Raw genomic sequence first — 27,209 nt, 5'->3', positions numbered from 1 at the left:
GTAGGAGCCTCAGCAGAGCTGTGGCAGGGTGCTCAACTGTCTTTTAACGTTTTTTTAAATCCGGTTTGGGGCCTGAGGGGTTAATCATCCATTTGCAAGTGGGTGCAATGTTGCTTTAGTCCCTTACACACACTGTAAAAATTTCAAAGACTTTACTATATTTTTTCACTGTTTTGCAGTTTAAGTGTTATTTTTTTTCTCTTAAAGGCACAGTAACGTTTTTGTTTAATTGCTGTTTCACCTTTATTAAAGTGTTTTCCAAGCTTGCTTGTCTCATTAATAGTCTGTTAAACATGTCTGACATAGAGGAAACTCCTTGTTCAATATGTTTAGAAGCCATGGTGGAACCCCCTCTTAGAATGTGTACCAAATGTACTGAAATTTCTATAAACTATAAAGACCATATTATGGCGCTTAAAGATTTATCTCCAGGGGATTCTCTGACTGAAAAAAGGGAGCTTATGCCATCTAGCTCTCCCCATGTGTCAGAACCTATAACTCGCGCTCAAGTGACGCCAAGTACATCTAGCGCGTCTAATTCTTTTACCTTACAGGACATGGCGGCAGTTATGAATACTACCCTCACAGAGGTATTGTCCAAACTGCCAGGGTTACAAGGAAAGCGAGACAGCTCTGGGGCTAGAACTAATACAGAGATTTCTGACGCTTTAATGCCTGTGTCCGATATACCCTCACAGTACTCAGAAGCCGAGGCAGGTGAGCTTCTATCTGTGGGTGACATTTCAGACTCGGGGAAGGGGTTACTTCAGTCTGATTCTGAAATGACAGCATTTAAATTTAAGCTTGAACACCTCCGCTTATTGCTTAGGGAGGTTTTAGCGACTCTGGATGACTGTGACCCCATTGTGGTTCCAGAGAAATTGTGTAAAATGGACAAATACTTTGCAGTGCCTGTTTACACTGATGTTTTTCCAGTCCCTAAGAGGTTTTCGGAAATTATTACTAAGGAATGGGATAGACCAGGTGTGCCGTTCTCTCCCCCTCCTACTTTCAAAAAGATGTTTCCCATAGATGCCGCCATACGGGACTCGTGGCAGGCGATCCCTAAGGTGGAGGGAGCAGTCTCTACCCTAGCTAAGCGTACAACTATCCCCGTCGAGGACAGTTGTGCTTTCCTAGATCCTATGGATAAAAAATTGGAGGGTCTCCTTAAGAAATTTTCTCCTACATTGGTGTGTCCGGTCCACGGCTTCATCCTTACTTGTGGGATATTCTCCTTCCCTACAGGAAATGGCAAAGAGAGCACACAGCAAAGCTGTCCATATAGCCCCCCCTCTGGCTCCGCCCCCCAGTCATTCTTTTTGCCGCTCTGAACAAGTAGCATCTCCACGGGGATGGTAAAGAGTATGTGGTGTTTAGTTGTAGTTTTATTTCTTCTATCAAGAGTTTGTTATTTTAAAATAGTGCCGGTTTGTACTATTTACTCTACAACAGAAAGTGATGAAGATTTCTGTTGAAAGAGGAGTATGATTTTAGCACCAGTAACTAAAATCCATTGCTGTTCCCACGCAGGACTGTTGAAACCAGAGAACTTCAGTTGGGGGGAACAGTTTGCAGGCTTATCTGCTTCAGGTATGATCAGTCACTTTTCTAACAAGACCTAGTAATGCTAGAAGACTGTCAGTTTTTCCCTTATGGGATAGGTAAGCCATTTTCTTAGACTCGGTTACAGAATTAAGGCTTATAACTTGGGCTCTATGCTGGTTGACACTATTGTGGGCTAAATCGATTTATTTTTATCATGTTTTTATGACATTTGGAGTGTTTTGCAAACTTTGAAACACTTTTGGGGATGTTTATTTGCGCCTTGCAGTAGTTTAGACACCTAATCTTGTCAGAAAGGCCCCTTCACTCTGGAATGCAGAGGGAGGAGGCCTCATTTTCGCGCCTCAGTTGCGCAGTTACTTTCTCTAGGCAGTGCATGCAGCTTCACGTGAGAAGGTCCAGTGGCTTAGATAAGGACTCAGAGAGGCTTATTACGTTTGTGAATAACCCCTAAGGAAGGTAAAATCCGCAGCAAAGTCTGTGGCAGGGACTGTAGTGTGTTTAAACCGGTCAATGGTGATTATTTGCTCCGGTTTGGCCATTTAGGGGTTAAGGGACTTGAAATTAGGTGTGCAATATTTCTAAGGCATTAAGACACTGGGGTATAAATTTCATAAAGATCGGATATTTCTTTGATAGTTTTTCGATCATTCAGAAATAAAGTGTGCCCTTTTTATTATTTAAAGAGACAGTAACGGTTTTGTTTAAAATTGTTTTTATTGCATTCAAAGCCTGCCTAAGTCTGTTTAACATGTCTGTACCTTCAGATAGCCTATGTTCTGTGTGTATGGAGGCCAAGGTGGTTCCCCCATTAAATGTATGTGCGAATTGTGCCATGGCGTCCAAACAGTGTAAGGACAGTACTGTCACATTTAATAATGTTGCCCAAGATGATTCTTTAAATGAAGGTAGTGGGGATAGTTCATCATCCTCTCCTTCTGTGTCAACACCAGCTTTGCCCGCGCAGGCGATACCTAGTACATCTAGCGCGCCAATGCTTGTTACTATGCAGCAATTAACAGCAGTAATGGATAATTCTCTAGCAGCTCTTTTATCCAAACTGCCAGCATTTCCTAGAAAGCGTGATTGCTCAGTTTTACATACAGAGGATGAGCAAGAAGGCGCAGAGGATAATTTATCTGTTATGCCCTCACATCAATCTGAGTTGGCAGTGAGGGAGGGTCTGTCCGAGGGAGAAATTTCTGACTCAGGAAAAATTTCTCAGCAGGCAGAACCTGATATCATGGCATTTAAATTTAAGCTAGAACATCTCCGCGCTCTGCTTAAGGAGGTGCTAGCTACACTTGATGATTGTGATACTTTGGTGATTCCAGAGAAGTTATGCAAAATGGACAAATTCTTAGAGGTCCCAGTGCACTCTGATGCGTTTCCGATACCCAAGAGGGTGGCGGACATAGTGACTAAGGAGTGGGAGAAGCCAGGTGTACCTTTTGTTCCCCCTCCTATATTTAAGAAAATGTTCCCCATTGTCGACCCCAGAAGGGATGCATGGCAGACGGTCCCTAAGGTAGAGGGGGCAGTTTCAACGTTAGCTAAGCGCACAACTATTCCTATAGCGGCTATTTGCGCTTTCAAAGATCCTATGGATAAAAAATTGGAAGGATTGCTTAAGAAAATTTTTGTTCAGCAAGGTTTCCTTCTTCAACCAATTTCGTGCATTATTCCTGTCACCACAGCGGCGTCTTTTTGGTTCGATGAACTAGAAAATTCGCTCCAAAAGGAGACTCCATATGAGGAGGTCATGGACAGAATTCACGCACTAAAGTTGGCTAATTCCTTTATTTTGGATGCCGCTTTTCAATTGGCTAAATTAGCGGGGAAAAATTCAGGTTTTGCAATAGTGGCGCGCAGGGCGCTTTGGCTTAAATCTTGGTCGGCGGATGTGTCGTCCAAAACAAAATTGCTTAATATTCATTTCAAAGGTAAGACCCTTTTCGGGCCAGAATTGAAGGAGATTATTTCAGACATCACTGGGGGAAAGGGCCATGCCCTCCCACAAGATAGGCCTTTCAAAGCAAAAAATAAGTCTAATTTTCGTTCCTTACGCAATTTCAGGAACGGACCGGCTTCTAACTCTGCAGACTCTAGACAAGAGGGTAACACTACCCAGCCTAAACCAGCATGGAAACCATTGCAAGGCTGGAACAAGGGAAAACAGGCCAAAAAGCCTGCTGCTGCTACAAAGACAGCATGAAGGGGTAGCCCCCGATCCGGGACCGGATCTAGTAGGGGGCAGACTTTCTCTCTTTGCTCAGGCTTGGGCAAGAGATGTTCCGGACCCCTGGGCACTAGAAATTGTTTCTCAGTGGTATCCTCTAGAGTTCAAGGAACTTCCTCCAAGGGGAAGGTTCCACATGTCTCGCTTATCTTTAGACCAGATAAAGAGACAGGCATTCTTACGTTGCGTAGAAGACCTATTAAAGATGGGAGTGATACACCCAGTTCCAACAGTAGAACAAGGTCTGGGTTTTTACTCAAACCTGTTTATAGTTCCCAAAAAAGAAGGAACTTTCAGGCCAATTCTGGACTTAAAAATTCTAAACAAATTCCTCAGAGTTCCATCATTCAAAATGGAAACCATTCGGACGATTTTACCAACGATCCAGGAGGGTCAATACATGACTACCGTGGACCTAAAGGATGCGTACCTGCATATTCCTATCCACAAAGATCATCATCAGTTCCTGAGGTTCGCCTTCCTGGACAAACATTACCAGTTCGTGGCTCTTCCGTTCGGTTTAGCCACTGCTCCCAGAATTTTCACAAAGGTGCTAGGGTCCCTTCTAGCGGTGCTAAGGCCAAGGGGCATTGCAGTAGCACCTTACCTAGACGACATTCTAATACAAGCGTCGTCCCTTCCCAAAGCAAGGGCTCATACAGACATTGTTTTATCATTTCTCAGATCTCACGGGTGGAAGGTGAACATAGAAAAGAGTTCCCTGTCCCCGTCCACAAGGGTTCCCTTTCTGGGAACAATAATAGACTCTGTAGAAATGAAGATCTTTCTGACAGAGGTCAGGAAGTTAAAGCTTCTAAACGCTTGTCGAGTTCTTCAATCTATTCCTCAGCCCTCCATAGCTCAGTGCATGGAGGTAATAGGACTAATGGTTGCGGCAATAGACGTGGTTCCTTTTGCTCGAATTCATTTAAGACCATTGCAACTGTGCATGCTCAAACAGTGGAATGGGGATTATGCAGACTTGTCTCCCCAGATTCAAATGGACCAGAAAACCAGAGCCTCTCTCCTATGGTGGTTGGCTCAGGATCACCTGTCTCAGGGAATGAGTTTCCGCAGACCAGAGTGGATCATTGTCACGACCGACGCCAGTCTCTCAGGCTGGGGCGCGGTCTGGGACTCCCTGAAAGCTCAGGGTCTATGGTCTCGGGAAGAGTCTCTCCTCCCGATAAACATTTTGGAATTGAGAGCGATATTCAATGCGCTCCTGGCTTGGCCTCAACTAGCGAAGGCCAGATTCATAAGATTTCAGTCGGACAACATGACGACTGTAGCGTACATCAATCATCAGGGAGGAACAAAGAGTTCCCTGGCGATGAGAGAGGTATCCAAGATCATCAAATGGGCGGAGGATCACTCCTGCCATCTATCTGCAATTCACATCCCAGGAGTGGAACTGGGAGGCAGATTACCCGAGTCGTCAGACTTTCCATCCGGGGGAGTGGGAACTTCACCCGGAGGTCTTTGCCCAGTTAATTCAACTATGGGGCATTCCAGATATGGATCTGATGGCGTCTCGTCAGAACTCCAAGGTTCCGCACTACGGGTCCAGATCCAGGGATCCCAAGGGGACACTAGTGGATGCATTTGTGGCGCCTTGGTTGTTCAATCTAGCTTATGTGTTTCCACCGTTCCCTCTCCTTCCCAGGCTAGTAGCCAGGATCAAACAGGAGAAGGCTTCGGTGATTCTAATAGCTCCTGCATGGCCACGCAGGACTTGGTATGCAGACCTGGTGAATATGTCATCGGCTCCACCATGGAAGCTACCTTTGAGGCAGGACCTTCTAGTACAAGGTCCATTCGAACATCCAAATCTAGTTTCTCTGCAACTGACTGCTTGGAAATTGAACGCTTGATTCTATCTAAGCGTGGGTTTTCGGAATCTGTTATAGATACTCTGGTTCAGGCCAGAAAACCTGTGACTAGGAAAATTTACCATAAGATATGGCAAAAATATGTCTGTTGGTGCGAATCCAAGGGTTACTCATGGAGTAAAATTAGGATTCCTAGGATACTTTCCTTTCTCCAAGAGGGTTTGGATAAAGGTTTGTCAGCTAGTTCTCTAAAAGGACAGATATCTGCTCTGTCTTGTTGCACAAGCGTCTGGCAGCCGTGCCAGATGTACAAGCGTTTGTACAGGCGTTAGTTAGAATCAAGCCTGTCTACAGACCTATCACTCCTCCATGAAGTCTAAACTTAGTTCTTTCAGTTCTTCAAGGGGTTCCGTTTCAACCTTTGCATTTCATAGATATTAAGTTACTATCTTGGAAAGTTCTGTTTTTGGTTGCTATTTCTTCTGCTAGAAGAGTTTCTGAATTGTCTGCTTTGCAGTGTACTTTACCCTATCTGGTATTCCATACAGATAAGGTAGTTTTACGTACCAAGCCTGGTTTTCTTCCAAAGGTGGTTTCCAACAGGAATATTAACCAGGAAATAGTTGTTCCTTCTCTGTGTCCGAATGCAGTTTCGAAGAAGGAACGTTTGTTACATAACCTAGATGTAGTCCGTGCTTTAAAATTCTATTTAGAAGCAACAAAGGATTTCAGACAGACATCTTCTTTGTTTGTCGTCTATTCTGGTAAGAGGAGAGGTCAGAAAGCTACTGCTACCTCTCTTTCCTTTTGGTTAAAAAGCATCATCCGATTAGCTTATGAGACTGCCGGCCGGCAGCCTCCTGAACGAATTACAGCTCACTCTACTAGAGCTGTGGCTTCCACATGAGCCTTCAAGAATGAGGCTTCTGTTGAACAGATCTGTAAGGCAGCGACTTGGTCTTCTCTGCATACTTTCGCCAAATTTTACAAATTCGATATTTATGCTTCTTCGGAGGCTATTTTTGGGAGAGAGGTTTTGCAAGCTGTGGTGCCTTCCGTTTAGGTTACCTGACTTGTTCCCTCCCTTCATCCGTGTCCTAAAGCTTTGGTATTGGTTCCCACAAGTAAGGATGAAGCCGTGGACCGGACACACCAATGTAGGAGAAAACAGAATTTATGTTTACCTGATAAATTTCTTTCTCCTACGGTGTGTCCGGTCCACGGCCCGCCCTGGCTTTTAGTCAGGTTTAAAATTTTTATTTTTCTATACACTACAGTCACCACGGCACCCTATGGTTTCTCCTTTTTCTCCTAACCGTCGGTCGAATGACTGGGGGGCGGAGCCAGAGGGGGGGCTATATGGACATCTTTGCTGTGTGCTCTCTTTGCCATTTCCTGTAGGGAATGAGAATATCCCACAAGTAAGGATGAAGCCGTGGACCGGACACACCGTAGGAGAAAAATTTATCAGGTAAACCTAAATTCTGTTTTTTATACATCAAGGTTTTATTCTCCAGCCTCTTGCATTCATAGCCCCAGTTACTGCTGCAGCGGCTTTTTGGTTCGAGTCTCTTGAGGAGGCTCTGCAGGTAGAGACCTCGTTAGACGATATTCTAGACAGGATTAAAGCTCTTAAGTTAGCTAATTCCTTTATTTCTGACGCCGTTTTTCAGTTAACCAAACTAACGGCTAAGAATTCAGGTTTTGCCATTTTGGCGCGTAGGGTGCTATGGCTTAAGTCCTGGTCAGCAAACGTTACTTCAAAGTCTTAGCTTCTTAACATCCCCTTCAAGGGACAGACCCTATTCGGGCCTGATCTGAAGGAGATCATTTCTGATATTACTGGAGGAAAAGGGCACGCCCTTCCTCAGGATAGGTCCAATAAGTTAAGGACCAAACAGAATAATTTTCATTCCTTTCGAAACTTCAAGAGTGGCGTAGCTTCTACTTCCTCTAATGCAAAACAAGAGGGAAATTTTGCCCAGTCCAAACCAGTCTGGAGACCGAAGCAGGCAAGAAACCTGCGGCTGCCTCTAAGACAGCATGAAGGAGTAGCCCCCGATCTGGGACTGGATCTAGTAGGGGGGCAGACTTTCTCTCTTCGCCCAGGCTTGGGCAAGAGACGTCCAGGATCCCTGGGCGCTAGAGATTGTTTCCCAGGGATATCTTCTGGAATTCAAAGGTTCATCTCCAAAGGGGAGATTTCATCTCTCACAACTATCTGTAAACCAGATAAAAAGAGAGTCATTCTTACGTTGCGTTCAAGACCTACTGGTTATGGGAGTGATCCACCCAGTTCCAAGAGAGGAACAGGGGCTGGGTTTCTATTTAAACCTGTTTATAGTTCCCAAAAAAGAGGGAACTTTCAGACCTATCTTGGATCTCAAGATCCTAAACAAATTTCTCAGGCTCCCATCCTTCAAGATGGAGACAATCCGAACCATCCTCCCTATGATCCAGGAGGGTCAATATATGACTACCGTGGACTTAAAGGATGCTTATCTCCACATTCCGATTCAGAGATCATCATCAGTTCTTCAGGTTCGCCTTCCTAGACAGACATTACCAGTTTTTGGCTCTTCCCTTCGGGTTAGCCATGGCACCAAGAATCTTTACGAAGGTTCTAGGGTCCCTTCTGGCGGTTCTAAGGCCGTGGGGCATAGCAGTAGCCCCTTACCTAGATGACATTCTGATTCAGGCGTCGACTTTTAAAATCGCCAAGTCCCATACGGACATTGTTCTGGCCTTTCTGAGGTCTCACTGGTGGAAAGTGAACATAGAAAAGAGTTCTCTCTCTCCTCTCACAAGAGTTTCCTTCCTAGGAACTCTGATAGATTCAGTAGAAATGAAAAATTTTTCTGACAGAAGTCAGGATATCAAAGCTTCTAACCTCTTGTCGTGCTCTTCATTCCACTTCTCGGCCATCAGTGGCTCAGTGTATGGAAATGATCGGCCTAATGGTAGCGGCAATGGACATAGTTCCGTTTGCCCGTCTACATCTCAGACCACTGCAACTTTGCATGCTCAACCAGTGGAATGGGGACTACACAGATTTGTCTCCTCTGTTAGATCTGGATCAAGAGACCAGGGATTCTCTTCTCTGGTGGTTATCTCGGGTCCATCTGTCCAGGGGAATGAGTTTCCGCAGGCCAGAGTGGACTATAGTGACGACAGATGCCAGCCTTCTGGGCTGGGGCGCAGTCTGGAACTCCCTGAAGGCTCAGGGTTTGTGGACTCAGGAGGAAGCCCTCCTTCCAATAAACATTCTAGAACTAAGAGCGATATTCAATGCTCTTCAGGCTTGGCCTCAACTAGCTGCGGCCAAGTTCATCAGATTTCAGTCGGACAATATCACGACTGTAGCCTATATCAACCATCAAGGGGGAACAAGGAGTCCCCTGGCCATGATGGAGGTTTCAAAGATAATTCTATGGGCAGAGGTTCACTCTTGCCTTCTCTCAGTTATCCATATCCCAGGAGTAGAGAACTGGGAGGCGGATTTTCTAAGTCGACAGACTTTTCATCCGGGGGAGTGGGAGCTCCATCCGGAGGTATTTGCCCAGCTGATTCAACTATGGGGCAAACCAGAACTGGATCTGATGGCATATCGTCAGAACGCCAAGCTTCCTTGTTACGGGTCCAGGTCAAGGGATCCCCAGGCAGCGCTGATAGATGCTCTAGCAGTGCCCTGGTCCTTCAGCCTGGCTTATGTGTTTCCACCGTTTCCTCTCCTCCCTCGTCTGATTGCCAAGATCAAGCAGGAGAGAGCTTCAGTGATTTTGATAGCGCCTGCGTGGCCACGCAGGACTTGGTATGCGGATCTGGTGGACATGTCATCCTTTCCACCATGGACTCTACCGCTGAGGCAGGACCTTCTACTCCAAGGTCCATTCAAACATCCAAATCTAATTTCTCTGCGTCTGACTGCTTGGAGATTGAACGCTTGATTTTATCAAAACGTGGTTTCTCCGAGTCGGTCATTGATACCTTGATTCAGGCTCGAAAGCCTGTCACCAGGAAAATCTATCATAAGATATGGTGTAAATATCTTCATTGGTGTGAATCCAAGGGTTACTCATGGAGTAAGGTCAGGATTCCTAGGATACTATCTTTTCTCCAAGAAGGATTGGAAAAGGGATTATCGGCTAGTTCCTTAAAGGGACAGATGTCTGCTCTGTCTATTCTTTTGCACAAGCGCCTGGCTGATGTTCCAGACATTCAGGCGTTTTGTCAGGCTTTGTTTAGAATCAGGCCTGTGTTTAAACCTGTTGCTCCGCCATGGAGTTTAAATTTAGTTCTTAAGGTTCTTCAAGGGGTTCCGTTTGAACCCTTGCATTCCATAGATATCAAGTTTTTATCTTGGAAAGTTCTGTTTTTAGTAGCTATCTCTTCGGCTCGAAGAGTTTCTGAGTTATCTGCCTTGCAGTGTGATTCCCCTTTATCTGATGGTCCTCTTGATACTAAATCTAAACGTTTAAATAAGGTTTTTAAATCTCCTGTAGTTATTCCAGAAGTTTTTCCTGTCCCTGATGCTATTTCTGAAGTAATTTCCAGGGAATGGAAGATAGTACTTCCTTTAAAGATCCTTTAGATAGGAAAATTTAATCCTTTCTAAGAAAAGCTTACTTGTGTTCAGGTAATCTTCTTAGACCTGCTATATCTTTAGCGGATGTTGCTGCAGCTTCAACTTTTTGGTTAGAAGCTTTAGCGCAACAAGTAACAGATCATAATTCTCATATCATTATTAATCTTCTTCAACATGCTAATAATTTTATTTGTGATGCCATCTTTGATATCATTAGAGTTGATGTCAGGTATATGTCTCTAGCTATTTTAGCTAGAAGAGCTTTATGGCTTAAAACTTGGAATGCTGATATGTCTTCTAAGTCTACTTTGCTTTCCCTTTCTTTCCAGGGTAATAAATTATTTGGTTCTCAGTTGGATTCTATTATCTCAACTGTTACTGGAGGGAAAGGAACTTTATTACCACAGGATAAAAAATCTAAAGGTAAATTTAGGTCTAATAATCGTTTTCGTTCCTTTCGTCACAATAAGGAACAAAAGCCTGATCCTTCATCCACAGGAGCGGTATCAGTTTGGAAACCATCTCCAGTCTGGAATAAATCCAAGCCTTTTAGAAAACCAAAGCCAGCTCCTAAGTCCACATGAAGGTGCGGCCCTCATTCCAGCTCAGCTGGTAGGGGGCAGATTACGTATTTTCAAAGAAATTTGGATCAATTCCATTCACAATCTTTGGATTCAGAACATTGTTTCAGAAGGGTACAGAATTGGCTTCAAGATAAGGCCTCCTGCAAAGAGATTTTTTCTTTCCCGTGTCCCAGTAAACCAAGCGAAGGCTCGAGCATTTCTGAAATGTGTTTCAGATCTAGAGTTGGCTGGAGTAATTATGCCAGTTCCAGTTCTGGAACAGGGGCTGGGGTTTTATTCAAATCTCTTCATTGTACCAAAGATGGAGAATTCCTTCAGACCAGTTCTGGATCTAAAAATATTGAATCGTTATGTAAGGATACCATCATTCAAAATGGTAACTGTAAGGACTATCCTGCCTTTTGTTCATCAAGGGCATTATATGTCCACAATAGATTTACAGGATGCATATCTGTATATTCCGATTCATCCAGATCACTATCAGTTTCTGAGATTCTCTTTCCTAGACAAGCATTACCAGTTTGTGGCTCTACCGTTTGGCCTAGCAACAGCTCCAAGAATTTTTACAAAGGTTCTCGGTGCCCTTCTGTCTGTAATCAGAGAACAGGGTATTGTGGTATTTCCTTATTTGGACGATATCTTGGTACTTGCTCAGTCTTCACATTTAGCAGAATCTCATACGAATCGACTTGGGTTGTTTCTTCAAGATCATGGTTGGAGGATCAATTTACCAAAAAGTTCATTGATTCCTCAGACAAAGGTAACCTTTTTAGGTTTCCAGATAGATTCAGTGTCCATGACTCTGTCTTTGACAGACAAGAGACGTCTGAAATTGATATCAGCTTGTCGAAACCTTCAGTCACAATCATTCCCTTCGGTAGCCTTATGCATGGAAATTCTAGGTCTTATGACTGCTGCATCGGACGCGATCCCCTTTGCTCGTTTTCACATGCGACCTCTTCAGCTCTGTATGCTGAACCAGTGGTGCAGGGATTACACAAAGATATCTCAATATCTTTAAAACCTATTGTACGACACTCTCTGACGTGGTGGACAGATCACCATCGTTTAGTTCAGGGGGCTTCTTTTGTTCTTCTGACCTGGACTGTAATTTCAACAGATGCAAGTCTGACAGGTTGGGGAGCTGTGTGGGGGTCTCTGACAGCACAAGGGGTTTGGGAATCTCAGGAGGTGAGATTACCAATCAATATTTTGGAACTCCGTGCAATTTTCAGAGCTCTTCAGTCATGGCCTCTTCTAAAGAGAGAATTGTTCATTTGTTTTCAGACAGACAATGTCACAACTGTGGCATACATCAATCATCAAGGAGGGACTCACAGTCCTCTGGCTATGAAAGAAGTATCTCGAATACTGGTATGGGCGGAATCCAGCTCCTGTCTAATTTCTGCGGTTCATATCCCAGGTATAGACAATTGGGAAGCGGATTATCTCAGTCGCCAAACGTTACATCCGGGCGAATGGTCTCTTCACCCAGAGGTATTTCTTCAGATTGTTCAAATGTGGGGACTTCCAGAAATAGATCTGATGGCTTCTCATCTAAACAAGAAACTTCCCAGGTATCTGTCCAGATCCAGGGATCCTCAGGCGGAAGCAGTGGATGCATTGTCACTTCCTTGGAAGTATCATCCTGCCTATATCTTTCCGCCTCTAGTTCTTCTTCCAAGAGTAATCTCCAAGATTCTGAAGGAATGCTAGTTTGTTCTGCTGGTGGCTCCAGCATGGCCTTACAGGTTTTGGTATGCGGATCTTGTCCGAATGGCCTCTTGCAAACCATGGACTCTTCCATTAAGATCAGACCTTCTGTCACAAGGTCCTTTTTTCCATCAGGATCTCAAATCCTTAAATTTAAAGGTATGGAGATTGAACGCTTGATTCTTAGTCAAAGAGGTTTCTCTGACTCTGTGATTAGTACTATGTTACAGGCTTGTAAATCTGTATCTAGAAAGATATATTATCGAGTTTGGAAGACTTACATTTCTTGGTGTCTTTCTCATCAATTTTCCTGGCATTCTTTTAGAATTCCGAGAATTCTACAGTTTCTTCAGGATGGTTTGGATAAAGGTTTGTCTGCAAGTTCCTTGAAAGGACAAATCTCTGCTCTTTCTATTCTTTTTCACAGAAAGATTGCTAATCTTCCTGATATTCATTGTTTTGTGCAAGCTTTGGTTCGTATAAAGCCTGTCATTAAGTCAATTTCTCCTCCTTGGAGTTTGAATTTGGTTCTGGGGGCTCTTCAAGCTCTTCCGTTTGAACCTATGCATTCTTTGGACATTAAAATACTTTCTTGGAAAGTTTTGTTTCTTTTGGCCATCTCTTCTGCTAGAAGAGTTTCTGAATTATCTGCTCTTTCTTGTGAGTCTCCTTTTCTGATTTTTCATCGGGATAAGGCGGTGTTGCGAACTTCTTTTCAATTTTTACCTAAGGTTGTGAATTCTAACAACATTAGTAGAGAAATTGTGGTTCCTTCATTGTGTCCTAATCCTAAGAATTCTAAGGAGAGATCATTGCATTCTTTGGATGTGGTTAGAGCTTTGAAATATTATGTTGAAGCTACTAAGAATTTCCGAAAGACTTCTAGTCTATTTGTTATCTTTTCCGGTTCTAGGAAAGGTCAGAAGGCCTCTGCCATTTCTTTGGCATCTTGGTTGAAACTTCCTGGGCGTTTAGGAATGAAGCTTCGGTTGATCAGATTTGCAAAGCAGCAACTTGGTCTTCTTTGCATACTTTTACTAAATTCTACCATTTTGATGTGTTTTCTTCTGAAGCTGTTTTTGGTAGAAAAGTACTTGAGGCAGCTGAAATTATAAGCAGAAGAATCAAACTGGAACAGTTTTTTTCAGTATAAGATTTAAACTTTATTTTTGGGTGTGGATTGTTTTTCAGCGGAATTGGCTGTCTTTATTTTATCCCTCCCTCTCTAGTGACTCTTGCGTGGAAGATCCACATCTTGGGTAGTCATTATCCCATACGTCACTAGCTCATGGACTCTTGCTAATTACATGAAAGAAAACATAATTTATGTAAGAACTTACCTGATAAATTCATTTCTTTCATATTAGCAAGAGTCCATGAGGCCCACCCTTTTTTGTGGTGGTTATGATTTTTTTTGTATAAAGCACAATTATTCCAATTCCTTATTTTTTATGCTTTCACACTTTTTTATCACCCCACTTCTTGGCTATGCGTTAAACTGATTTGTGGGTGTGGTGAGGGGTGTATTTATAGGCATTTTGAGGTTTGGGAAACTTTGCCCCTCCTGGTAGGAATGTATATCCCATACGTCACTAGCTCATGGACTCTTGCTAATATGAAAGAAATGAATTTATCAGGTAAGTTCTTACATAAATTATGTTTTTCCTACTTGTCTTCGGTTGAATGACTGGAGGTGGGGCTTAGGGGAGGAGCTATATAGACAGCTCTGCTGTGGGTGTCCTCTTGCAAATTCCTGTTGGGAAGGAGAATATCCCACAAGTAATGGATGAACCCGTGGACTGGATACACCACAAGAGAGAGAAATTTATCAGGTAAGCATACATTTTGTTTTTCTAGTTTACTTCTATTATCAATTTGCTGTGTTCTCATGGTATTCTTTGTTACCTAGGTAGTTATCTGGAACACTACGTGTCAGCAAATGGTGCTGCCATCTAGTGCTCTTGCAAATGGATAACATTCTTGCAAAACTGCTGCCATATAGTGCTCCAGACACGTGCAGTCTCCTGAGCTTAAAGGGACACTGAACCCAAAATTTTTCTTTTGTGATTCAGATAAAGCATGCAATTTTAAGAAACTTTCTAATTTTACGACTACTATCAATTTTTCCTCGTTCTCTTGCTATCTTTATTTAAAAAAACCTAAGGAGCTAGCCAATTTTTGGTAAAAGACACTGGACAGCACTTTTTTATTGGTGGGTGAATTTACCCACCAATCAGCAAGAGAGAGGTTGTTCAACAATGGGCCATCATCTAAACTTACATTCTTGCTTTTCAAATAAGGATACCAAGCGAATGAAGAAAATTTGATAATAGGAGTAATTTAGAAAGTTGCTGAAAATTGCATGCTCTGTCTGAATCACGAAAGAAAAAAATTGGGTTCAGTGTCCCTTTAAGTCCCTGTTTTTCAACAAAAGATACCAAGAGAACAAAGAAAATGTGATAAGTAAATTAGAAAGTTGTTTAAAACTGCATGCTCTATCTAAATCATGAAAGATTGTTTTTTTGGGGGTTTGATGTCCCTTTAAAGAACCAGTAAATACAGTAGATTTGCATAATCAACAAAGGCATGATGAAAGAATGCAAAAGCACTCAAATGAGTAGTAGATTTTTTCCTGTCACATTTCAAAGTTAGGTCTAGTTCTACTCTTCCTGTATCATGTGACAGCCATCAGCCAATCACAAATGCATATACGTATATTCTCAGCAGTGTAAATATAACACGACTGTGCACATTTTGTTAATGGAAGTAAATTGGAAAGTTATTTAAAATTGCGTGCTCTATCTGAATCATGAATGTTTAATTTTGACTTGAGTGTCCTTTTAATATGAGGGGTGTTTTGAAAATGGGGTGTATGTTGTCTTTAGGTAATATGGACTCTCTTGGACCCATTAACCCTCTTACAGTAAATACACAAGGCCAATAATTACCATGTTTATTGTTATCACCAATTACAAGAGCCTTTACTCCCTGGTTGGTAACTGGTTAGGGCAGGTGATAACTTGCAAATTAGAGGTGCATGTGGCCTCTCATACAAAATGGAAGAGTATTTCCTCTTTAAAATGAGGTGTCTGTTATGCTTCTGTTTAAAATGAGAGCGGGAGATGGGGCATTCATTATTTTACCCTCCACAGAAAATCTCCCTGGTGTCCAGTCAGGTAGGTGATCACTATTTCTATTCTGTTTGCTGCAGGTCATTACGTAGTTAACCCCTTTTCAAGGCGTTAAATACATGGTAAAATACATTGTGTTTTCTTATGAAATAGAACATTTTATAATCACAGTAAAATATCCTTTTAATAAAATCTGAGAATGGTCTTGTTTTTCATTGTAGATATGACTTTTTCTTTTTTTTTTTTTTTTCTTGTAGGAAAGCCTAAAGCAACTCTCCGAAAACCTGGATTCTCATCTCAGCAAGAAAAGCCTATGAGAAGACCAGCACCTTTATCTGCAAGAGGCAGAGTGAACGTGTGGAGCAGCAGGCCTGCTCCTGAATCTATTCCCCTTGTTGCTCCTCCAGTGTATGTTACCGGAATTCTTAGAGATGTTCCAATGCAGAGGCACCCGTCTGTTGTACACAGGTTAGATACCAATTATAACTCGGACAACTCGCATGTTGCATAGGCTGTTCCCATTTTGTCATTGCTGCTTCCACTTGACCACATGAACAAAAGTAGCAAACCAAAAAGAAACTGTAAAATGGAAGCTAAACTTCTCAATTTATTTTAGCTGCATAATCAGCCAGAAAGCCCATTTAGTCGCTAGTGTTTCTATCTGAAGTTTTTTATGATTTTTTTACCAGGGTACCATCATGCATAGCTCAGACATTCTTAAATTATCTTACTGTATTTGTTCTTGCCAAATCTTTTGGAAGCCTATTCCATGCTTCAACCATAAAAGTGCTTGCTCACATATTTAATAGTATAGTTTTAGTGTTAAATGTATTGATTTACTTGGTTTTATATCGCCAGTAGTGCATTACAGATTTGATTGTAAGTGTAGCGTGTGCATAAATACTACTAGTAATACTTGTTACTGGTTTCGTGTGTGTAAACTTGCAAGAACATAGTGGTAGGTTACAAGCACATTGTGGTAGCTCACGTGAATACACTTTTCCATTGTACTTATTTTCCATCTTATTCACACAAAGAGAGTAAATGTGCATACAACCTATTTTTAGATCTCTCAAAACATACAATTGGGAATGTAGAGATAATACCTCTACCACTGCACAAAATAATAAAGTACAAAGACAGTGTTCCACCTTTTAAATATAGTTTCAACGTAAGCATTTCTCGCGCATATGAAACAGCTTTTGCATGAAAAAAAAATGTTAAAGCTGTTATAAATGTGTATTAAAACCATTTGGAAATGCATATTTGTGCACAGCTGTTAATCTGGAATCAGTTAATCACTGAGGATATCTCCCGTAGTCCTGCTGGTTGGTAGACATGGCTTCCCAAGCAGGTCAGAAACATTGACTTTACAAACATAATATATTTCTTTCATGTAATTAGCAAGAGTCCATGAGCTAGTGACGTATGGGATATACATTCCTACCAGGAGGGGCAAAGTTTCCCAAACCTTAAAATGCCTATAAATACACCCCTCACCACACCCACAATTCAGTTTTACAAACTTTGCCTCCGATGGAGGTGGTGAAGTAAGTTTGTGCTAGATTCTACGTTGATATGCGCTCCGCAGCAAGTTGGAGCCCGGTTTTCCTCTCAGCGTGCAGTGAATGTCAGAGGGATGTGAGGAGAGTATTGCCTATTTGAATGCAGTGATCTCCTTCTAAGGGGTCTATTTCATAGGTTCTCTGTTATCGGTCGTAGAGATTCATCTCTTACCTCCCTTTTCAGATCGACGATATACTCTTATATATACCATTACCTCTGCTGATTCTCGTTTCAGTACTGGTTTGGCTATCTGCTATATGTAGATGAGTGTCCTGGGGTAAGTAAGTCTTATTTTCTGTGACACTCCTAGCTATGGTTGGGCACTTTGTTTATAAAGTTCTAAATATATGTATTCAAACATTTATTTGCCTTGACTCAGAATGTTCAACTTTCCTCATTTTTCAGACAGTCAGTTTCATATTTGGGATAATGCATTTTAATTTAACATTTTTTACCTTAAAATTTGACTTTTTCCCTGTGGGCTGTTAGGCTTGCGGGGGCTGAAAATGCTTCATTTTATTGCGTCATTCTTGGCGCGGACTTTTTTGGCGCAAAAATTCTATTTCCGTTTCCGGCGTCATACGTGTCGCCGGAAGTTGCGTCATTCTTTGACGTTATTTTGCGCCAAAAATGTCGGCGTTCCGGATGTGGCGTCATTTTTGGCGCCAAAAAGCATTTAGGCGCCAAATAATGTGGGCGTCTTATTTGGCGCGAAAAAATATGGGCGTCACTTTTGTCTCCACATTATTTAAGTCTCATTTTTTATTGCTTCTGGTTGCTAGAAGCTTGTTCTTTGGCATTTTTTCCCATTCCTGAAACTGTCATTTAAGGAATTTGATCAATTTTGCTTTATATGTTGTTTTTTTCTTTTACATATTGCAAGATGTTCCACGTTGCAACTGAGTCAGAAGATACTTCAGGAAAATCACTGCACAATGCTGGAGCTACCAAGCTAAGTGTATCTGCTATAAACTTTTGGTATCTGTTTCTCCAGCTGTTATTTGTATTGCATGTCATGTCAAACTTATTAATGCAGATAAAATTTCCTTTAGTACTGTTACATTACCTGTTGCTGTTCCGTCAACATCTAATTTTCAGAGTGTTCCTGATAACATAAGAGATTTTATTTTTTAAATCCATTAAGAAGGCTATGTCTGTTATTTTTCCTTCTAGTATACATAAAAGTCTTTTAAAACTTCTCTTTTTTTCAGATGAATTTTTAAATGAACATCATCATTCTGATACTGATAATGGTTCTTCTGGTTCTGAGGTTTCTGTCTCAGAGGTTGATGCTGATAAATCTTTGTATTTGTTCAAGATGGAATTTATTCGTTCTTTACTTAAAGAAGTGTTATTTGCATTAGAAATAGAGGATTCTGGTCCTCTTGATACTAAATGTAAACGTTTAAATAAGGTTTTTAAATCTCCTGTAGTTATTCCAGAAGTGTTTTATCTCCCTGATGCTATTTCTGAAGTAATTTCCAGGGAATGGAATAATTTGGGTAATTTATTTACTCCTTCTAGACGTTTAAGCAAATTATATCCTGTGCCATCTGACAGATTAGAGTTTTTTGGGACAAAAATCCCTAAGGTTATGGGGCTGTCTCTACTCCTGCTAATGTACTACTATTCCTACGGCAGATAGTACTTCATTTAAGGATCCTTTAGATAGGAAAATTGATTCCTTTCTAAGAAAAGCTTACTTATGTTCAGGTAATCTTCTTAGACCTGCTATATTTTTAGCGGATGTTGCTGCAGCTTCAACTTTTTGGTTAGAAGCTTTAGCGCAACAAGTAACAGATCATAATTTTATAGCATTATTTTTATTCTATAACATGCTAATAATTTTATTGGTGATACCATCTTTTGATATCATTAGAGTTGATGTCAGGTATATGTCTCTAGCTATTTTAGCTAGAATAGCTTTATGGATTAAACTTGGAATGCTGACATGTCTTCTAAGTCAACTTTGCTTTCCCTTTCTTTCCAGGGTAAATAATCATTTTCGTTCCTTTCCTCACAAGGAACAAAAGCCTGATCCTTCATCCTCAGGAGCGGTATCAGTTTGGAAACTATTTCCAGTTTGGAATATATCCAAGCCTTATAGAAACCTATAGCCAGCTCCTAAGTACCTATGAAGGTGCGGCCCTTATTCCAGCTCAGCTGGTATGGGGCAGATTACGTTTTCTTCAAAGAAATTTGGATCAATTCCGTTCTTAATCTCTGGTTTCAGAAACATTGTTTCAGAAAGGTACAGAATTGGCTTCAAGTTAAGGCCTCCTGCTAAGAGATTCTTTTCTTTCCCGTGTCCCAGTTAACACAGCAAAGGCTCAGCATTTCTGAAATGTATTTCAGATCTAGAGTTGGCTGGAGTATTTATGCCAGTTCCAGTTCTGGAACAGGGGCTGGGGTCTTATTTTATCTCTTCATTGTACCAAAGAAGGTCAATTCCTTCAGACCAGTTCCGGATCTATCATTATTGAATCATTATGTTAGGATACCAACATTCAAGATGGTTACTGTAGGACTATCCTGCCTTTTGTTTAGCAAGGGCATTATATGTCTACAATAGATTTACAGGATGTGTATCTGCATATTCCGATTCATCCAGATCACTTTTAGTGTCTGAGATTCTCTTTTTAGACAAGCATTACCAGTTTTGTGGCTCTACCGTTTGGCTTAGCCTCAGTTCCAAGAATTTTTTTCAAAGGTTCTCGGTGCCCTTCTTTCTGTAATCAGAGAATAGGGTTTTGGTATTTCCTTATTTGGACGATATCTTGGTATTTGCTCAGTCTTCTCATTTTCGAAGAATCTCATACGAATCGACTTGTGTTGTTTCTTCAAGTTCATGGTTGGAGGATCAATTTACCAATCAGTTCATTGATTCCTCAGACAAGGGTAACCTTTTTAGGTTTCTAGATAAATTCAGTGTCTATGACTCTGTCCTTGTCAGACAAGAGAAGTTTAACATTGATATCAGCTTGTCAAAACCTTCAGTCACAATCATTCCCTTTGGTAGCCTTATGCATGGAAATGTTGGGTCTTAGGACTGCCGCATCAGATGCGATCTCCTTTGCTCGTTTTCACATGCGACCTCTTCAGCTCTGTATGCTGAACCAATGGTGCAGGGATTACTCAAAGATATCTCAATTAATATCTTTAAACCGATTTTACAACACTCTCTGACATGGTGGACAGATCACCATCGTTTAGTTCAGGGGGCTTCTTTGTTCTTCCGACCTGGACTATAATCTCAACAGATGCAAGTCTTACAGGTTGGGGAGCTGTGTGGGGGTATCTGACGGCACAAGGGGTTTGGGAATCTCAGGAGGTGAGATTTCCGATCAATATTTTGGAACTCCGTGCAATTTTCAGAGCTCTTCAGTCTTGGCCTCTTCTGAAGAGAGAGTTGTTCATTTGTTTTCAGATAGACAATGTCACAACTGTGGCATACATCAATCATCAAGGAGGGACTCACAGTCCTCTGGCTATGAAAGAAGTATCTCGAATTTTGGTTTGGGCGGAATCCAGCTCCTGTCTAATCTCTGCGGTTCATATCCCAGGTATGGACAATTGGAAAGCGGATTATCTCAGTCGTCAAACGTTGCATCCGGGCGAATGGTCTCTTCACCCAGAGGTATTTCTTCAGATTGTTCAAATGTAGGAACTTCCAGAAATAGATCTGATGGCTTCTCATCTAAACAAGAAACTTCCCAGGTATCTGTCCAGATCCCGGGATCCTCAGGCGGAGGCAGTGGATGCATTATCACTTCCTTGGAAGTATCATCCTCCCTATATCTTTCCGCCTCTAGTTCTTCTTCCAAGAGTAACCTCCAAGATTCTGAAGGAATGCTCGTTTGTTCTGCTGGTAGCTCCGGCATGGCCTTACAGGTTTTGGTATGCGGATCTTGTCCGGATGGCCTCTTGCCAACCGTGGACTCTTCCGTTAAGACCAGACCTTTTGTCTCAAGGTCCTTTTTTTCCATCAGGATCTGAAATCCTTAAATTTAAAGGTATGGCGATTGAACGCTTGATTCTTGGTCAAAGAGGTTTCTCTGACTCTGTGATTAATACTATGTTACAGGCTCGTACATCTGTATCCAGAGAGATATATTATAGAGTCTGGAAGACTTATATTTCTTGGTGTCTTTCTCATCATTTTTCTTGGCATTCTTTTAGAATACCGAGAATATTACAGTATTCTTCAGGATGGTTTAGATAAGGGTTTGTCCGCAAGTTCCTTGAAAGGTCAAATCTCTGCTCTTTCTGTTCTTTTTCACAGAAAGATTGCTATTCTTCCTGATATTCATTGTTTTGTACAAGCTTTGGTTCGTATAAAGCCTGTCATTAAGTCAATTTCTCCTCCTTGGAGTTTGAATTTGGTTCTGGGGGCTCTTCAAGCTCCTCCATTTGAACCTATGCATTCATTGGATATTAAATTACTTTCTTGGAAAGTTTTTTGTTCCTTTTGGCCATCTCTTCTGCCAGAAGAGTTTCTGAATTATCTGCTCTTTCTTGTGAGTCTCCTTTTCTGATTTTTCATCAGGATAAGGCGGTGTTGCGAACTTCTTTTGAATTTTTACCTAAAGTTGTGAATTCCAACAACATTAGTAGAGAAATTGTGGTTCCTTCATTATGTCCTAATCCTAAGAATTCTAAGGAGAAATAGTTGCATTCTTTGGATGTTGTTAGAGCTTTGAAATATTATGTTGAAGCTACGAAATCTTTTCGTAAGACTTCTAGTCTATTTGTTATTTTTTCCGGTTCTAGAAAAGGCCAGAAAGCTTCTGCCATTTCTTTGGCATCTTGGTTGAAATCTTTAATTCATCTTGCCTATGTTGAGTCGGGTAAAACTCCGCCTCAGAGAATTACAGCTCATTCTACTAGGTCAGTTTCTACTTCCTGGGCGTTTAGGAATGAAGCTTCGGTTGACCAGATCTGCAAAGCAGCGACTTGGTCCTCTTTGCATACTTTTACTAAATTCTACCATTTTGATGTATTTTCTTCTTCTGAAGCAGTTTTTGGTAGAAAAGTACTTCAGGCAGCGGTTTCAGTTTGAATCTTCTGCTTATGTTTTTCATTAAACTTTATTTTGGGTGTGGATTATTTTCAGCAGGAATTGGCTGTCTTTATTTTATCCCTCCCTCTCTAGTGACTCTTGTGTGGAAAGATCCACTTCTTGGGTAGTCATTATCCCATACGTCACTAGCTCATGGACTCTTGCTAATTACATGAAAGAAAACATAATTTATGTAAGAACTTACCTGATAAATTCATTTCTTTCATATTAGCAAGAGTCCATGAGGCCCGCCCTTTTTTTGTGGTGGTTATGATTTTGTATAAAGCACAATTATTCCAATTCCTTATTTTATATGCTTTCGCACTTTTTTCTTATCACCCCACTTCTTGGCTATTCGTTAAACTGAATTGTGGGTGTGGTGAGGGGTGTATTTATAGGCATTTTAAGGTTTGGGAAACTTTGCCCCTCCTGGTAGGAATGTATATCCCATACGTCACTAGCTCATGGACTCTTGCTAATATGAAAGAAATGAATTTATCAGGTAAGTTCTTACATAAATTATGTTTTTCCCATTAACAAGAAAAATAGTACACCATTAAAAAAGTGCTACTTTTTATTGACTTTCCAAAAGTGTAAAAAATAGCAAATATGAGTACTGTATGTTGAATTAGAAATGTGAACATGGTGGTTGTCCCACACTCAATAGGAGAAAGTCAAATTATGTAGACTACATTTGCTGCAAAATGCTCTGCATTTTCTGAACCAGCTACATATTTTAACATTGGTTGTTGTCAATTAGAACTAGCAGTAAATTATTTAGTGCACTACTCTCAGCAAACACAGTCTAGTCTGTTTAAGTGTTGATATTGTCTGTAGATGGTTCAAGCAAGTTTGCAACATAATATGACTTCTCAAGGTATTCTGGGACAAGCACCATTTATACATCCGAAAATTGTATTTTACAGCAAATGCTAATAAATAATGGAAATGAAACAAAATTGCTATATTTATTTATTAATTCATGGGTAAATATATTTTGAATTGATCGTTTAACTGTAATGTGACCACCTATACATTTGCCTAAATACTTAAATTTAGTGTTCATTCTGGTTTGTTCTCAGACTATGAGCTGTGAGTCATGGAGTGCTTCCGTAGCACTTTTGTTAATACTCATGACACAGATTCTTTTCTTTTTTTAAGCTGATGTCTGCCTGACTAGTGTGCAGCTTGGCATGCATATTTGCTTAAATCATCTTTTAGTTTCCACATCAGACAACAAGAGAATTTGTTCTGTTCTTTTGTTTTTTATTTGTACTGTAATCCATGCAACAAACTAAAATGCCAAGCATACAAACTGTTTGCCATTTACTTTTCCAAACGAAGCAATAATAACAAGAATTCCAATTCAATTTGTGTATTGCAGCTTTTCAATTAGTACATTACCATAAAAGTAATTAATGTGGCATAAAACATATTGTAAATACAGGATTTTTTTTAGTATTGCAATACATGATCATTTCAGCTGAGTTTGAACATTTTTTCAATACCTTTCCAGCTTATTTGCTGCAATTAATTTTAAATGGCAAAACTCCCCCTATTAAGTGCTTTATTTGGATATCAGTAGTGGGCTTCCTTTGCCATTAATTGAGACACGTAGTTGAGAAGGTTTAAGTGCTAAGGGGTACAAGATCCTGCTAAACTCTGCAATTCCCCTTAGAAAAACAAAATAATGTATGTACAAAAGTAAGAGTTAGCGCTGAAAGCACAGATCAAATAAGCTAAGAATAAATATTTAATGTAAATGAATGTATCACTACTAAATGCTAAGGTTAAAAACCTGAGAGTAAAAACAAACGATATACAATAAAGCGATATGCTAAATAAATGTTAAATAAAATAATTTAATATCCATATAAAAACAAATCAAGTGAGTATGACTGGCTGATATGGGACGTCTCCCTTAGGTAATAAACTAATGAAACCACAAGGTGGATAAAAAATATCACTCCTTAAAATCAAACCCTTTGTTATAACTTGCTGAGGTGAGAGTAATTATGTCTGTACCTTGGACTCGTTAGTCATCAGTCATCATATATTCTTCTGTTGACAACTATATGAAAACGGGGACAGTGTGTACCTTTTTAATGTCTCCTATTGCTGAGTGATTTCCTCATATGCGGGAGTATTGCGGCTCTCCTCCGCTTTGGCGGCTGTCTTATGTCACCTAGGGTCAGATATGGAATCGCTGGATGCTAAGATCTTGCATAAATAATAGCGAAGAATGTTGCAAATATCTTCCAGTGAAGTGACACTTTGTATCTCGTGGAATCGGAACTCTGTGAGTGTCAGGATAGGTTAAGTCCAGAGTTAGACCCAAATGCTAGGATGAAGTTTGAAAACACCCTAGCACTGTGAGTATATTCCAGGACCTGACCCTGCGACAGCTACAGTAATATACTCACTGAAATAAACTGGAAGTTGGCACAGCAGGGTCAGGAGAAGAAACTTTGTGTTCGGTTAAACCAAAAGAGTAATCAATCAAGCAATATCCAGCAACGTGTAATCAGGCAGGTAGGGGTTAACCAGTAGAATTTATCAAACAAGCAATGTCCAGCAACGTGTAATCAGGCAGTTTGGGGTTAACCAGTAGAATTATCAAACAAGCAATGTCCAGCAAGGTGTTATCAGGCAGTTTGGGGTTAAACAGAGGAATTATCAAACAAGCAATGTCCAGTTATCAGGAATCAGGCAGGTAGGGTTAAGCAGGGTTGAAGTTAAACAAGCCAGAAATTCTAATAAGACAAGAGATTCAAAAAGTACTCACAAGCCGGGTAATTAGAACAAACAGGCACAGAGGAGAGGAGACGCCAGAATAAGAAGACCTTCTGACGTCAGCAGAAGGGGCCGGTGAGAAACAGGGTTGCTAGGCAACCAAGGAAACGCTACCGCGCCGACACAAACAAGGGGAGAAAGCGATCAGCAGCAGAGCGATCGCGACAGTGAGTTTCCTGATCACTCAGTAGTTAGCGAGTTCAATTCGCACCCCCTCCTTCCATATAGTTAAAGGACTCCTTGGGGTGGATGTAGATAGATGAAACTCTTTGCAGTCACACAGAGTGAATATATATTGAATTCCTTGGCGCACACTGCTTCTGGATTCCCAACTAGCCGTTATATCGCTATCTGCGTCTGCCTCCTAGCTGCTTCTTGCAATGATTTCTATATTGTATAAGCCACTGCTTAGTGTTTTAGCACTTTCATATCTCTTTTAAAACGTCCACAAATCATTGCTGTCAAATGCTGCTACTGAGCATAGTTTTCAGCTGTCTGCCTATACGTAGCATGCTCAAAATATACCAAAATAAGTGACTTTAAACCTTTCCATCTCAGCAGCCACCACTCCAGTTTTTTTTTTTTACCAAAAAAATAAAATAAAAACTACTAGAAAATAAATTCTATCTGCTTGCCAAATTTCATAGATATTCATACAGCTGTGTTTGCTATAGGTTCAGCTAATCATTTTAATGTTAAGATAGGGAAAGTACATTTTTCCCAAGTTCTGAGAATTAGAAATTCCACAATTTTCAGAGCTAAATTTATATTGTAAATTTGTTTTATTCTGCATAAATAAACATGCTATATAAAAATCTCAAGGTGTTTACTGTCCCATTAAAGGGACACTAAACCCATTTTGTTTTCTTTCATGATTCAGATAGAGCATGCAGTTTTAAGCAATTTTCTAATTTACTCCAATTATAAATTTTTATTGATTCGCTTGCTATCTTTATTTAAAAAGCAGGAATGGGATGCATAGGAGCCGGCCCATTTTTGGTTGAGAACCTGGGTTATGCTTGCTTATTGGTGGGTAAATGTAAGCCTTCAATAAGCAAGCACTATCCATGGCTGCTAAGATTTACATTCTTGCTTTTAAAATAAAGATAGCAAGAGAACAAAGAAAAATTGATAATAGGAGTAAATTAGAAAGTTGCTTAAAATTTCATGCTCTATCTGAATCATGAAATAAAAAATTTGGGTTCAGTGTCCCTTTAATTGTTCATTTGTTTTCAGTCACCAAGGGTGTCCATAAAACTGAAATTAATTTAACATAAGCCAACCTTACCCTGAAACATAGGGTTTAATTTTGAACAGTCCAGTGATCCTAAACTTTAACAGTAAAATGTATAAGAATGTAAAGGAGTAGATTTACCAAGCAGCGGATGCTGCTATCTACCCCCGTACTTTCCGGCTTGCCGGAAATGTAAGTTAAGAAGCAGCGGTCATAAGACCGCTGCTTCTTAACTCGCCCCCACCTCTGAGGTGGCGGACAGCAATCAGCCCGATCGGATACTAGAAATGCTTGTGCAATGATAAATGCTGACAGCGTATGCTGTCGGCATTTATTGATGTGCGGCGGACATGATCCGCTTCAGCGGATAATGTCTGCCCGCCCATCGTTAAATCTACCCCATAAGGTAAAAATTTGATTTCATAATTCAGATAGAGCATGCAATATTGAACCACTTTCCAAATTACTTCTTCTATCAAATTGTGCACAGTCTTTTTTTATATTCGCACTTTTTGAGGCACCACCTCCTACGTAGCATGTGCAAAAGTTCACATTGTATACGTATATGCAGTTTGTGATTGGCTGATGACTGTCGCATGCTACAAGGGTAGGAAATATATAAGCAAAATTCCTTCCTAAGATACGGAGAGTCCACTGCTTCATTCTTTACTGTTGGGAAATACAACACCTGGCGCTAGGCCAAAGGCTTTAAATATCCCTCCCACTTCCTCATTACCCCAGTCATTCTTTGCCTTTCGTCACGTTAGGAGGTGGCAGAGAAGTGTCAGAAGATTCGGAGAGTCCTGCAAAAGGGTATCTGCCCTTCGAGATAGGACTGGAGTTTTAAGTAGTCATGTCAACCACTCAGTGAGAGTATTAATGAAAGTTAGTCTGGAGATGCAGGGAA

General features: G+C 40.8%; 1 protein-coding gene across 1 annotated transcript in view; it reads left to right on the top strand.

Moving 5' to 3' along the window:
* The window catches only part of TDRD7 (tudor domain containing 7), a 477,879-nt gene that overhangs the window by 75,245 nt on the left and 375,425 nt on the right, over nucleotides 1-27,209 (top strand). Inside the window, exon 4 of the mRNA XM_053700014.1 lies at nucleotides 15,908-16,118. Coding sequence (XP_053555989.1) covers nucleotides 15,908-16,118 — 211 coding nt within the window. The remainder of the gene's footprint in view (nucleotides 1-15,907; nucleotides 16,119-27,209) is intronic.

Source organism: Bombina bombina, chromosome 2 (genome assembly GCF_027579735.1).
Source record: "Bombina bombina isolate aBomBom1 chromosome 2, aBomBom1.pri, whole genome shotgun sequence".
Taxonomy (NCBI): domain Eukaryota; kingdom Metazoa; phylum Chordata; class Amphibia; order Anura; family Bombinatoridae; genus Bombina; species Bombina bombina.
The sequence above is the reverse complement of the archived record's forward strand: the minus strand, read 5'-3'. Positions and strand labels throughout refer to the sequence as shown.